General features: G+C 37.7%; 1 protein-coding gene across 1 annotated transcript; it reads right to left on the reverse strand.

The window, feature by feature from the left end:
* Positions 1-10,932: 10,932 nt before the first annotated feature.
* On the reverse strand, positions 10,933-12,977 carry LOC108463070 (transcription factor JUNGBRUNNEN 1). The gene is made up of 3 exons (XM_017763007.2): positions 12,653-12,977; positions 12,080-12,408; positions 10,933-11,540 (listed from the first exon to the last, which is right to left on the reverse strand). The coding sequence occupies exons 1-3, from the start codon at positions 12,852-12,854 to the stop codon at positions 11,112-11,114; spliced, it is 960 nt and encodes a 319-aa protein (XP_017618496.1). The 5' UTR covers positions 12,855-12,977; the 3' UTR covers positions 10,933-11,111.
* Between the last annotated feature and the right edge of the window lie 308 nt (positions 12,978-13,285).

The raw sequence follows: 13,285 nt of genomic DNA on the forward strand, positions 1-13,285 counted from the left end.
CTATACATGCCAAATGTTCTTCAACAACAAAAACAATACCACAAGATTTCAGCCGGTGTGATGACTTCAACGACGGTTCCGAGCACGCAACAATACGAGTCCAAGAGACCTAAAATGGGTGACAAGAAAACACCGAGTGAGTTTACAACTCAGTAAGTCATAAGCATTCATCAATCCACTGATAAAGTTACTACTACATGTACAACAAATGAGGCTAGGTACTCGTCCATATCGAATCTATACCATAATACCTCGGACCTTTCGGTCCAATCTCGTATCAATTCATACATCCACATTTCATATTCTACACAACAAGATAATCGAAGAATTTTTTTACACATTAACTCATTTTCCAGCACAACCATACAATTTCAATCATCACATAGATTTAAGGCTTACCAAATTCAACCCCAAGCATGAACGTATTCTCTATTCGTCATGAGCTCGAGGTACTTACCCGATCCGCTGTCCATACTCAATTCAATGGAGACACACCCTCCATATATATAGAGTACACACACACAGTGCTTACTACTCGATTTCGCACACTTAGTGCCACGTAATTTAAGCCCGCACACACAGTGCCATACCCTCCGAGCTCGCACACCCAAAGGTGCCGTATTTTTCCAGCTTGCACACTTAGTGCCATATATTTCCAGCACGCACACTTAGTGCCGATCTCGTCACCGTACACACGTATTGCCCGCACACTTAGTGCCAAAAGCAAACTTTCTACACATTTCACTATTTCTTTTACATTCAACAAATGTCATCACTCCATACACATACATTTTCATTTATATATATATATATATCATCCCATTAAACACAATTGCATAAATTTTACAATCATTTAAGCAATATCAAATACGTGCTTAATGACTTACCTCGTGTTGGGTAAAATAGTTCCAAGTCGGCTACTCGATGACCTTCGTCTTTCCCTTGCTTGATTCTCCTTCTTTAACTCCTTGAGCTTAATCAATAAATCACTAGTTTAACCATCTTGCTAAACATTCATAATTCAACTACACATGCATATGTATGCTTGTATATTCGGCAACCATTCTTACTAATCGCCCATTTGGTCGATTATACACCTAACCGAATATGCACCAAAAACTTGATTTCAACATTACCTACATACTCACTTTAATGGCCGAATATATATATATATGTACAATGTCAACTAACATCTTTTAATCACCTAATTTCATCTCATGAACATTTAATCAAATTTTCCCAATCTAGCATATATTTTCACATCCATTTGTAACATCATGTACAAACACATATACACATATATCAAAACACAAATTTTTACCTATCATGCAACAAGCATAAATCGCACTTATGAGCATGCCATGGCCGAATACATCCCACACCATCCCCCTTTCAATTTTTGGTCATGGTTAAACAAAGAAAACTCCATGTCTTACTCAAGAATGCTAAAAGAAATTTCAAGAGTAGTCAATCCATCATTACATGTATCATCAACAAGCTTCACATTTAGCATGCAATGGCTTTAACACAATATCAACCTTGGCCAAATACCATTTCCATGGCATAACAAGGATTTGAACCATGGGCTAACAAGAACATCAAGTTAGCAACTAAAACATGCATGAATCTCATGACACAACCTCAAACATACCTTAATCTTGACACAAGTATGACCAAATCTCCTTCTAGTTCTCTTCTAAACCAAGCATGAAGCAAAAATCCTTCCTTTTTCCCTTAGTATTTTCAGCCAAGATTTGAGAATGGATGAACAAATTTTTTCCTTTCTTTTCCTCTACTCACGGCAACAAAGGGGGCATCCATGCTCATTTTTTTTTTTCATTTCTTTATTTTTTTCTACATAATCCACTAACTAAACATGTTGGAAACATGTTCCCTTGCCCATATTCTTGTCATGGCCGGCCACTCTTCCCTTTTTTTGGGCAAATTGACATGCAAAACCACTCTTTTGCATGCATGTACTATTAGACCATTGTAAGATTAGCCTATCACCTTTCAACAATGTTTCATACAAGTCCATTTTAATAAATTCACATAGAAATGATCAAATTAATGCATGAAACTTTCACACATGCATTTACTAACATCATAAACATAGAATATAACTTTTAATTACTTATAAGACTCGGTTTAGTAGTCCCGAAACCACTTTCCGACTAGGGTCAAATTAGGGATGTCACAACTCTCCCCCACTTACGAAATTTTCGTCCCCGAAAATCTTGCCGGTAAATAGGTTTGGGTATCGCTCTTTCATAGAGTCCTCGAGTTCCCAAGTGGCTTCTTCAATTCCGTGTTTATGCCACAACACCTTCACTAATGGGATTTTCTTATTGCGCAACTCTTTTACTTCACGCATCAGAATGCGAACCGGTTCCTCTTCATAGCTCAAATTAGGCTGAATCTCAATCTCAGACGGAGCGATTACGTGCGATGGATCAGACCTATATCGTCGAAGCATCGAGACATGGAAAACGTTGTGGATCCTTTCAAGCTCAGGGGGTAAAATTAATCGATATGCGACTGGCCCAATTCGTTCGGATACTTCATATGGCCCGATGAACCTCGGACTCAATTTGCCCTTACGACCAAATCTAAGCACCTTCTTCCAAGGTGAAACTTTGAGAAAGACCTTGTCTCCAACCTGATATTCAATATCTTTTCTTTTCAAATCCGCATACGACTTTTGGCGATCCGGCGACTTTCAAACTTTCACGAATTACTCGAACTTTTTGCTCGGCATCCTTAACCAAATCAACCTCAAGAATTTACCTTCACTAAGTTCATCAGAATAATGGGGTACGGCATTTACGACCGTATAAAGCCTCGTAAGGCGCCATCTTAATACTTGATTGAAAGCTATTGTTGTGGCGAATTCAATCAAAGGCGATCTGTTCCCATGAACCACTAAACTCAAGGATGCAACATCTCAACATATCCTCGAGTATTTGAATTATCCGTTCGGATTGACCATCGGTTTGGGGGTGAAAAGCAGTGCTAAAATGCAGTTTGGTACCCAAAGCCTCTTGCAATTTCTTCCAAAACCGCGACGTAAATCTTGGGTCTCTATCCGACACGATAGAAATAGGTACCCCATGCAATCGAACAATTTGGGAGACGTATAATTCTGCCAACTTATCGAGCGTAAAATCCGTGCGGACAGGGATAAAATGAGCAGACTTGGTCAGTCTATCAACAATGACCCAAACCGAGTCTTTCTTATTCTGAGTCAATGGTAACCCAGACACAAAGTCCATTGTTACTCGATCCCATTTCCATTCGGGTATCATGATCGGCTGAAGTAATCCCGATGGCACTTGATGTTCCGCTTTCACTTGTTGACATATCAGACACCTTGAAACAAATTCAGAAATGTCTCGTTTCATACCGGGCCACCAAAATTGGCGTTTCAGGTCATTGTACATTTTAGTACTACCCGGGTGGATTGACATTCGACTACAATGGGCTTCATTTAGAATTATCGAAATAAGTTCCGAATTCTTTGGAACACACAGACGACTTCTGAACCTCAAACAATCGTCATCATCAATTTGAAACTCTGATTCCTTGTTCAAAACACACTCAGCCCGTTTTGCAAGCAACTCCTCATCAACTTTCTGAGCTTCCTGAATTTGATGAGCCAATAATGGTTTGGCCTTTAATTCGGCTACTAACACATTGTCGGGTAGAATAGACAAGTGTACATTCATCACTCGTAAAGCAAACAGTGATTTCCGACTTAAGGCATCCGCAACCACATTAGCCTTTCCCGGGTGATAATCAATGACGAGTTCATAATCTTTTAACAACTCGAGCCATCGTCTTTGTCGCAGATTTAAGTCTCTCGAGTCATCAAATATTTGAGACTTTTGTGATCCGAATACACATGGCACTTCTCACCAAATAAGTAATGTCGCCATATCTTTAAAGGCGAACACGATGGCGACCAATTCGAGATCATGGGTTGGATAATTTTTCTCATGTGGCTTTAATTGTCTCGACGCATAGGCCACAACTCGCCTTTCTTGCATCAATACGCAACCCAACCCAAGTAGGGATGCGTCACTATAAATGACAAACTCTTTGCCCGATTCGAGTTGCACTAGAATTGGGGCTTCATCAAATAAGCTTTCGATTGATCGAAACTTTTCGACATTTCTCCGTCCATTCGAACTTAACATCCTTTTGGAGTAACTTCGTCATTGGCGTGGCTATCGTCGAGAAACCTTTTACAAATCGTCGGTAATAACCGGCAAGCCCCAAAAAGCTCCTAACTTCGGTAACATTCCTTGGTGGTTTCCAATCGACTATGGCCGAAATTTTGTTTGGGTCCACCCTGACACCCGATGCGGACACCACGTGCCCCAAAAAGCTAACCTCTTTCAACCAAAATTCACATTTACTAAACTTTGCGTATAACTGCTTATCTCGTAAGATTTGCAACACTAGCCTCAGGTGTTCAGCATGTTCAGTTTCATCTCTCGAATAGACCAAAATGTCATCGATAAATACAACTACGAACCGATCCAAGTATGGCTGAAAATTCTATTCATTAAATCCATAAACACCGCGGGCATTAGTGAGCCCAAACGGCATCACCAAGAATTCGTAGTGACCGTACCTCGTTCTAGAAGCGGTTTTGGGTATGTCCGATTCTCGGACCCTCAACTGATAGTACCCCGACCTCAAATCTATCTTTGAAAACACCGAGGCTCCCTTTAATTGATCAAACAAATCGTCAATTCTTGCAATTGAACCTTCAATTCCTTTAATTCCGTTAATGCCATACGATACGGGGCTATTGAAATCGGCGTAGTACCGGTACAACCGATGCGAATTCCACTTCTCGAACCGGTGGCAATCCGGTAACTCCTCGGAAAAACATCCAATACTCACAAACCACTGGTACCGATTCGAGTTTCCTTTCCGTCTCTTTACTTCCAAACACATACGCAAGGTATGTTTCACACCCTTTTCACATACCTCCGGCGGTCATAGAAGATATTATCATTTGGCGCTCCTTTTAAATCGAGAGACTCGACTCGGACTACCTCATTATTTGCACTCATCAAATCAATGGTTTTCCTTTTGCGATCCACCATTGCATCATGTACGGTCACCAATCCATACCAAGAATAACATCAATTCATGAAATGGTAGAAGCATCGATCGGTAAAAAACAGGATTCTCGAATTATTAGGGGGCATCTCTTGCACACTTTATCAACAAGCACGTATTGACCCAAAGGGTTTGACACTCGAATTACGAACTCAGTAGACTCAACAGGTAGAGTCTTACTGGATGCTAAGGTTTCACATACATATGAGTAAGTAGAGCCGGGTCAATCAATACAATCACAATAGTATCAAAGAGAGTAAAAGTACCAAAGATAACGTCGGGGAGGATGCCTCCTCTCGTGCGCGGATGGCATATGCTCTAGCAGGAGCACGGGTCTCGGATCGGACGGCCGTATTAGAGGCTCCTCTCTGATTACCACCCCTACCTCCAGAGATTCTCGGGGGCCTACCTCCACCGTCGTTCCACTAGGTCTTGCACCTTGCGTCTTATTCCTCTCATCTAGCTCCGTGCAATCTCTAATGAAGTGGTCCTTCAACCGCATCCATAACAGCCCTATTAATGAGACTTACCCCAACATTCACCTAGGTGTCGACTTCCACATTGGGGGCATTCAGTCTCTCTTGACGATTATTGCCCACACTAGCTACTGAAGTAGCTCGAGTCCGTCAATGGTCGGCTCTAATGGAAATTCCCGCAGTCGTCCTCGACTTACTGGTGTCCTCCCTGAACCTCTTTACAGCCGAGAACGGAGCTTTACTCGTCGATCTTTTACGGTAATCTCTTGCTTCAAATTCAGCCTTCTTCTTCTCCTTCCCAAGTTCTTCCGCCTTGCAGGCTCGTTCGACTAGTGTCACGAACTCCTTTATCTCCAAAATTCCCACTAGTAACTTTAACTCTTCATTCAATCCTTCTTCAAATCTTTTGCACATCGCAACCTCATCAGCCACACACTCCCGAGCATACCGACTAAGTCTTACGAACTCATATTCGTATTCAGATACGGTCATCCGGCCTTGCTTGAGTTCCAAAAATTCCTTACGCTTCTGATCGATGAACCGTTGACTAATGTATTTCTTTCAAATTGGATTGAAAGAAATCCCAAGTAACTCGTTCATTTGGGACTATGGAAATTAAAGTCCTCCACCAATAGTAAGTGAGTCTCAAACAAGGATATAGCACACTTAAGACATTCATCGGTGTGCATGACAGTTCATCTAACACTCTAATGGTGTTATCGAGCGAACTCGGCCTTTTCGGCATCATCAGTAACTATGGCCTTGAACTCCTCGGCCCCGCGCTTCCTAATCAAGTCCACAGGTGGTTTACTCAGCCTCACAGGATCAATAACTGGAGGCATTGCGGGCTCTTGGGGTGGAGTATTTAAATTCGGAATGGTTGGACAGCCGGGTTGGTTCGGGCATATTCGCGACCCACTCATTCATCATAGTGAAGAAGGCTTGTTTCGCCCTTCATTTTGATTATTCGCGGATGATCGAGGCTCAACAGGCGGTGTCCCTTGCGCGGGAGCAGCCGCTACACTTTCAACGTCATCCGCCAAGGGTCTCTCTACCCCGGGTTCCATTTACTAATCAAAACAAAAATTTCAACCGTCAGAAGTCATCACATTTTTAAGCACTAACAATTTGGCATGTATAGCAAGACTCACACGCTATGGTAGTCCTAGAATCGACTAAACCATAGCTCTGATACCAATAAAATTGTAACACCTAACTCGTGACCGGCGCCGTGTCGGACACGAGGGTTAACGCCAAACCCTCTCAAGATACCAACCAATTTGACATTACCAGTCAGGCTGGAAAACTGCATCACCATCGCCTTAAAATCATATCTCGAGTTTCAAAACTCGGAAACTGGTTTCGTAAATTTTCCTGAATTTAGACTCATATACCCATCCATGGATTTATTTTTAGAATTTTGGTTGGGCCAATTGGTACAGTTTATTAGTTAAAGTCACCCATGTTACAGGGACCGACTGCTCTGACCTTTGCGCGTTACAACTTGAATATCTCTCTGTACAGAGCTTTAATACTGGTGCCGTTTGTTTCTAATGAAACTAGACTCAAAATGGAATCTTTACATATAAGGCATGACTCCTAATTCGTTCTGGATAATTTATGGTAAATTTTCAAAGTCGCGATAGGGGACCCAGAAACCGTTCTGGCCCTGTCTCACGAGAACCTTAATATTTCTCAGTATACTGCTCATATGGTCGTTTCGTTTCATCCATATAAAAATAGATTCATCAAGGTTCAGTTCCATAATTTACTCACTATTTAATTCTACTTCTACTATTTTTAGTGATTTTTCAATCTCATCTCACTGCTGCTGTCCGCAACAGTTACTGCAGTAGACTATGCCAATTTCATGAATTTTTCCTTGGCCTTAATCATCCATCATACATGACACAAATTATGGCCACCTTATCAAAATTTGAGTTTCTAAGACTCGTGGCTATAGGTTCTAGCATCCCACTCGGCGACCACATAGGCCATTTTCACATGGCTTAAAGTTTACAACCCACAATTCGACAAAATATAATAGCCTATACATGCCAAATGTTCTTCAACAACAAAAACAATACCACAAGATTTCAGCCGGTGTGATGACTTCAACGACGGTTCCGAGCACGCAACAATACGAGTCCAAGAGACCTAAAATGGGTGACAAGAAAACACCGAGTGAGTTTACAACTCAGTAAGTCATAAGCATTCATCAATCCACCGATAAAGTTACTACTACATGTACAACAAATGAGGCTAGGTACTCGTCCATATCGAATCTATACCATAATACCTCGGACCTTTCGGTCCAATCTCGCACCAATTCATACATCCACATTTCATATTCTACACAACAAGATAATCGAAGCATTTTTTTACACATTAACTCATTTTCCAGTACAACCATACAATTTCAATCATCACATAGATTTAAGGCTTACCAAATTCAACCCCAAGCATGAACGTATTCTCTATTCGTCATGAGCTCGAGGTACTTACCGATCCGCTGTCCATACTCAATTCAATGGAGACACACCTCCATATATATAGAGTACGCACACACAGTGCTTACTACTCGATTTCGCACACTTAGTGCCACGTAATTTAAGCCCGCACACACAGTGCCATACCCTCCGAGCTCGCACACCCAGTGCCGTATTTTTCCAGCTTGCACACTTAGTGCCATATATTTCCAGCACGCACACTTAGTGCCGATCTCGTCACCGTACACACGTATTGCCCGCACACTTAGTGCCGAAAGCAAACTTTCTACACATTTCACTATTTCTTTTACATTCAACAAATGTCATCACTCCATACACATACATTTTCATTTATATATATATATCATCCCATTAAACACAATTGCATAAATTTTACAATCATTTAAGCAATATCAAATACGTGCTTAATGACTTACCTCGTGTTGGGTAAAATAGTTCCAAGTCGGCTACTCGATGACCTTCGTCTTTCCCTTGCTTGATTCTCCTTCTTTAACTCCTTGAGCTTAATCAATAAATCACTAGTTTAACCATCTTGCTAAACATTCATAATTCAACTACACATGCATATGTATGCTTGTATATTCGCAACCATTCTTACTAATCGCCCATTTGGTCGATTATACACCTAACCGAATATGCACCAAAACTTGATTTCAACATTACCTACATACTCACTTTAATGGCGAATATATATATATATGTACAATGTCAACTAACATCTTTTAATCACCTAATTTCATCTCATGAACATTTAATCAAATTTTCCCAATCTAGCATATATTTTCACATCCATTTGTAACATCATGTACAAACACATATACACATATATCAAAACACAAATTTTACCTATCATGCAACAAGCATAAATCGCACTTATGAGCATGCCATGGCGAATACATCCCACACCATCCCCTTTCAATTTTTGGTCATGGTTAAACAAAGAAAACTCCATGTCTTACTCAAGAATGCTAAAAGAAATTTCAAGAGTAGTCAATCCATCATTACATGTATCATCAACAAGCTTCACATTTAGCATGCAATGGCTTTAACACAATATCAACCTTGGCCAAATACCATTTCCATGGCATAACAAGGATTTGAACCATGGGCTAACAAGAACATCAAGTTAGCAACTAAAACATGCATGAATCTCATGACACAACCTCAAACATACCTTAATCTTGACACAAGTATGACCAAATCTCCTTCTAGTTCTCTTCTAAACCAAGCATGAAGCAAAAATCCTTCCTTTTTCCCTTAGTATTTTCAGCCAAGATTTGAGAATGGATGAACAAATTTTTTCCTTTCTTTTCCTCTACTCACGGCAACAAAGGGGGCATCCATGCTCATTTTTTTTTTCATTTCTTTATTTTTTCTACATAATCCACTAACTAAACATGTTGGAAACATGTTCCTTGCCCATATTCTTGTCATGGCCGGCCACTCTTCCCTTTTTTGGGCAAATTGACATGCAAAACCACTCTTTTGCATGCATGTACTATTAGACCATTGTAAGATTAGCCTATCACCTTTCAACAATGTTTCATACAAGTCCATTTTAATAAATTCACATAGAAATGATCAAATTAATGCATGAAACTTTCACACATGCATTTACTAACATCATAAACATAGAATATAACTTTTAATTACTTATAAGACTCGGTTTAGTGGTCCCGAAACCACTTTCCGACTAGGGTCAAATTAGGGATGTCACATGAATATTATGATTTCAACTAAATTTACTTAATCAAGTATCTTAAATTAATTTATTTATATCGATATAAAATTAATTTAATTTTATATATTCTAATAATTTTTATACGATTAATATTTTAACAATTTAATTATTAAATTTATTAAGATATTTATATTTATTATGTATATAAATTTTTCATCAATCCGATATTTCTACCCGATTGATTTACAATATTATCTATATTTTATTCTATAAAATAAATAGTTAGAAATTTTAATTTATTCCAAACTTAGCATGCATGATCTATATAAATAAAATATGCTGGTTGAATTGTTAAAGTATTAATGGTACAAAAATTATTAAAATGTGTAAAATTATAATTTTACACCGATGTATATATATATATATAACACAAATTTAAGCTGTATTATTCTTTCTTTTATTGTAATAATAAATATATATACAAATATGGATTAGGAAAGAAAAAGTTTAAGAATATAATTAATATTAGGTAATCCATTTATGACCCAAGATTCCTAGAATATAGAATGAATTTTGACTTAAATTTTGAGATCTAATTAATTGGTCAAACAAGGTGTACAAAGAATGTTCTTGGGTTTAGGGCACATTGAAAATGCAAATATATATGGGTCTGATATGCATGTCTCCTTTGTTTTTCTTTTACCATTACACTTTGTAGAAACATATATAATTATTATTTTGATGAAATTACATCCATCAATGCAAAATAGAATCATAATTAATAAATTTTAGTATACACCATTAGAAAAAAAAACCATATATAATGACTTCATTTTGAGTAAATTATTAATAAATTTTTGTTATAATTCCAATAAAAGAATCATAAATTTCTATAAAAAATTAAAATCATAAATTTCTAAAAAATATTTAAATACAAAATAATCTTAAAATTAAAATTTGAGAATTTTTATAAATACTTGTGAACTTAATATTCATATATTTTTGTCTAGTATATAATCATATTAAATACCAATTAATTAATATAGCATATGAAATATAAATCCAAGATTCTCAAATTCATAATAATATTGAATTAAGGTAAAAGAAATAAAATAAAACGAAGTTTCAAAAATAAAAATAAAGAAAGATACTTACAAAAAAAAAAAAAAAAACTGGAGTACATCCATGTCAGTCTCTATAAAATATTCCATTATTAAATATAAAATTAGCAACTAATTATTAATTAATAATATTCCCTCATCATCAAAATTAAAAAAAAAGGTGCAACCCTATAAAGCATATTATATATATTTACATAGGAAAGGGTTCAAGAGCAAACTCCACAACTGATTTCAGCTCATCCCAATTGGCCTCAGTGAAGAAATCATCGTTTGAAAAGCTAGAAGATGATGCCGCCATTGATGAAGGTATTTGAGCCATTGCAGCACTACTCATTCTATCTGTAACATGCCATTGGCTTTGGTTCTTTCCACTTATATTATGATGATTCACAAGCATTGATGGCTTCTCCTCGTCGTTATGATGATGATAATCTACTATAAATGGAGAACCGAAGGTAATGTACTTCCCTTGAACGTTGGATTTGGACTCCACACTACATGTTTGAGAGGTTGGCGCTGTTGTCAGTGAAGCTCGTTTTGCTGTGACTTGTCTCCAATCTTGTTTGTGTTTTTTGAGTGATGAATTTCGCTTGAAGATTCGACATATGGTCCATACTTCCTGTAATTCCAGACAATTATTATTATCGTATCAGAAGTTATTTACATAAAGGGTTAAACTATTGCTTAAATTCTAAATCAATCCAAAAACTTCAAAATGTTACAATCAAATCCTCAAAGTATCAACATCCTATCACTCTAGGCATTTCGTACTCAGGCATTTTGGATATAATGAACGGTAAATACGTGTGTGCCTACTATACATACAATTTGAATATGATGCCTTAAAAACAAATAGTCCTCTTTAATTTTATTGACATTATTTGTTTTCCTTAAAATATCTAATTTGTCGAAGCAAGAGGTACACATGTGTTTACAGTTTGATCATCCATGTGCTTTAAATATACTCTATATTATATCTGAATTGGTATTTAATGTCTAAATTAACTGCTAGGCTAATAAAATGAACTGATTGATACAATATTGATATTATCATGACTCAATCAGAACATTTTGAAGTTAATCAGGGACTTCTGATGAAATTAACCCTTAAATAAAATAACATTGATTAACCCAACTTGAGCAGTATTTTATACTTACAGCTTCTTGTGCAGCAAATTTGGGATTGGAAAAGGCGACGACAGTGGTACTCTCATGGGGATAAGGAAGACGAAACTCGTGCATCATCCAATCGGTTTTGGTCCCTTTTCCGGCGGCTCCACGGTAATACACTAAGGTTTTCTTTAACCCAATGCAGGCAAGGCCTTGATGATCACCTGTTTGAGCATAAACAGGCTTGTCAATGCCGGTTGCTTTCCAAAAACCAGACCCTGTTACCCTGTTTGGTCTCACGCTGTTCCTGTATTTCCTTCCTCGTTTGCAGAAGAAGTACGATTCACTCTCTCCTCCTCCCCCCACCATGCTAGCTTCTGCTATTTCATTCATCACCAACACACATCATCAACTTAAAGAAAATAAAGCTTTATATTTTCATTCACATCACAAAATAGGAAAATTTTAATGAAATTGGGTTTTGATTATCCTTCCATTTTTTAAATTTTTATTTTATGATCTACGCCTGCTTTATTCAATCAAACCGTAAATTTAATATTGGAATCTCACTATCTGCAAACATATATAATAAAAATGAACGAGGAGGAGCTGAGAACATACTCGGGAGATCCCAGGGATCAAATTTGTAAATATCAATCTGTTTGATAAGCTCGAATCTTAGGGGTTTCTTTTCAACTTTGCGTTTAAGATAAAACCCTACGAGCTCTTCATCAGTAGGATGAAACCGGAACCCAGGAAGTTGAATATCTTCGTGATCGGCCTTGTTATCGTTAACACCTTGGACGTCGTCGACGTTCATCATCTTTGACGAAGCTGGCTAAGTGTGGATCAAGCTCGGGAAAGAAATCAAAGATTAGTGTTAATCATTCAATTTTGGTGTGTACAGTGGCATGAAATCGTCAATCAAACTTACAGAGAGAAGCTAACTGCTAGTTTTGAACATTATGGAACCTTCTTAAATAATGTTTGGGGGGGAGTCGTCCCACTTGCCGGTTGCTCGGGTCAAAGTCAAATTATTGACTTATTATGCACAAAGAAGCCCCAATCAGCTTCGAAAGAGTCTTGATTTCTTTCATGTTTCAAACACCTAGCACCAAACATATCATGATAGGACACCTTAGAAAATTTTGGGAAATCCAATGTCAAATATATACTTTAAGATATGTTATGCATATATTGTTAGGGTCTCTTAAGGGTGTGAGGCAACACCACATCTAGCAAAATATTGTAAGA

Source organism: Gossypium arboreum, chromosome 1 (genome assembly GCF_025698485.1).
Source record: "Gossypium arboreum isolate Shixiya-1 chromosome 1, ASM2569848v2, whole genome shotgun sequence".
NCBI classification, from domain to species: Eukaryota; Viridiplantae; Streptophyta; class Magnoliopsida; order Malvales; family Malvaceae; genus Gossypium; species Gossypium arboreum.

Coding starts and splice junctions, on each gene's coding strand:
- LOC108463070 (XM_017763007.2), bottom strand. CDS start 12,854: ATGATGAACGTCGACGACGTCCAAGGTGTTAACGATAACAAGGCCGAT. Junction 12,409..12,652: donor TGATCCCTGGGATCTCCCGA/GTATGTTCTCAG, acceptor ATGAAATAGCAG/AAGCTAGCATGGTGGGGGGA. Junction 11,541..12,079: donor AATTTGCTGCACAAGAAGCT/GTAAGTATAAAA, acceptor CTGGAATTACAG/GAAGTATGGACCATATGTCG.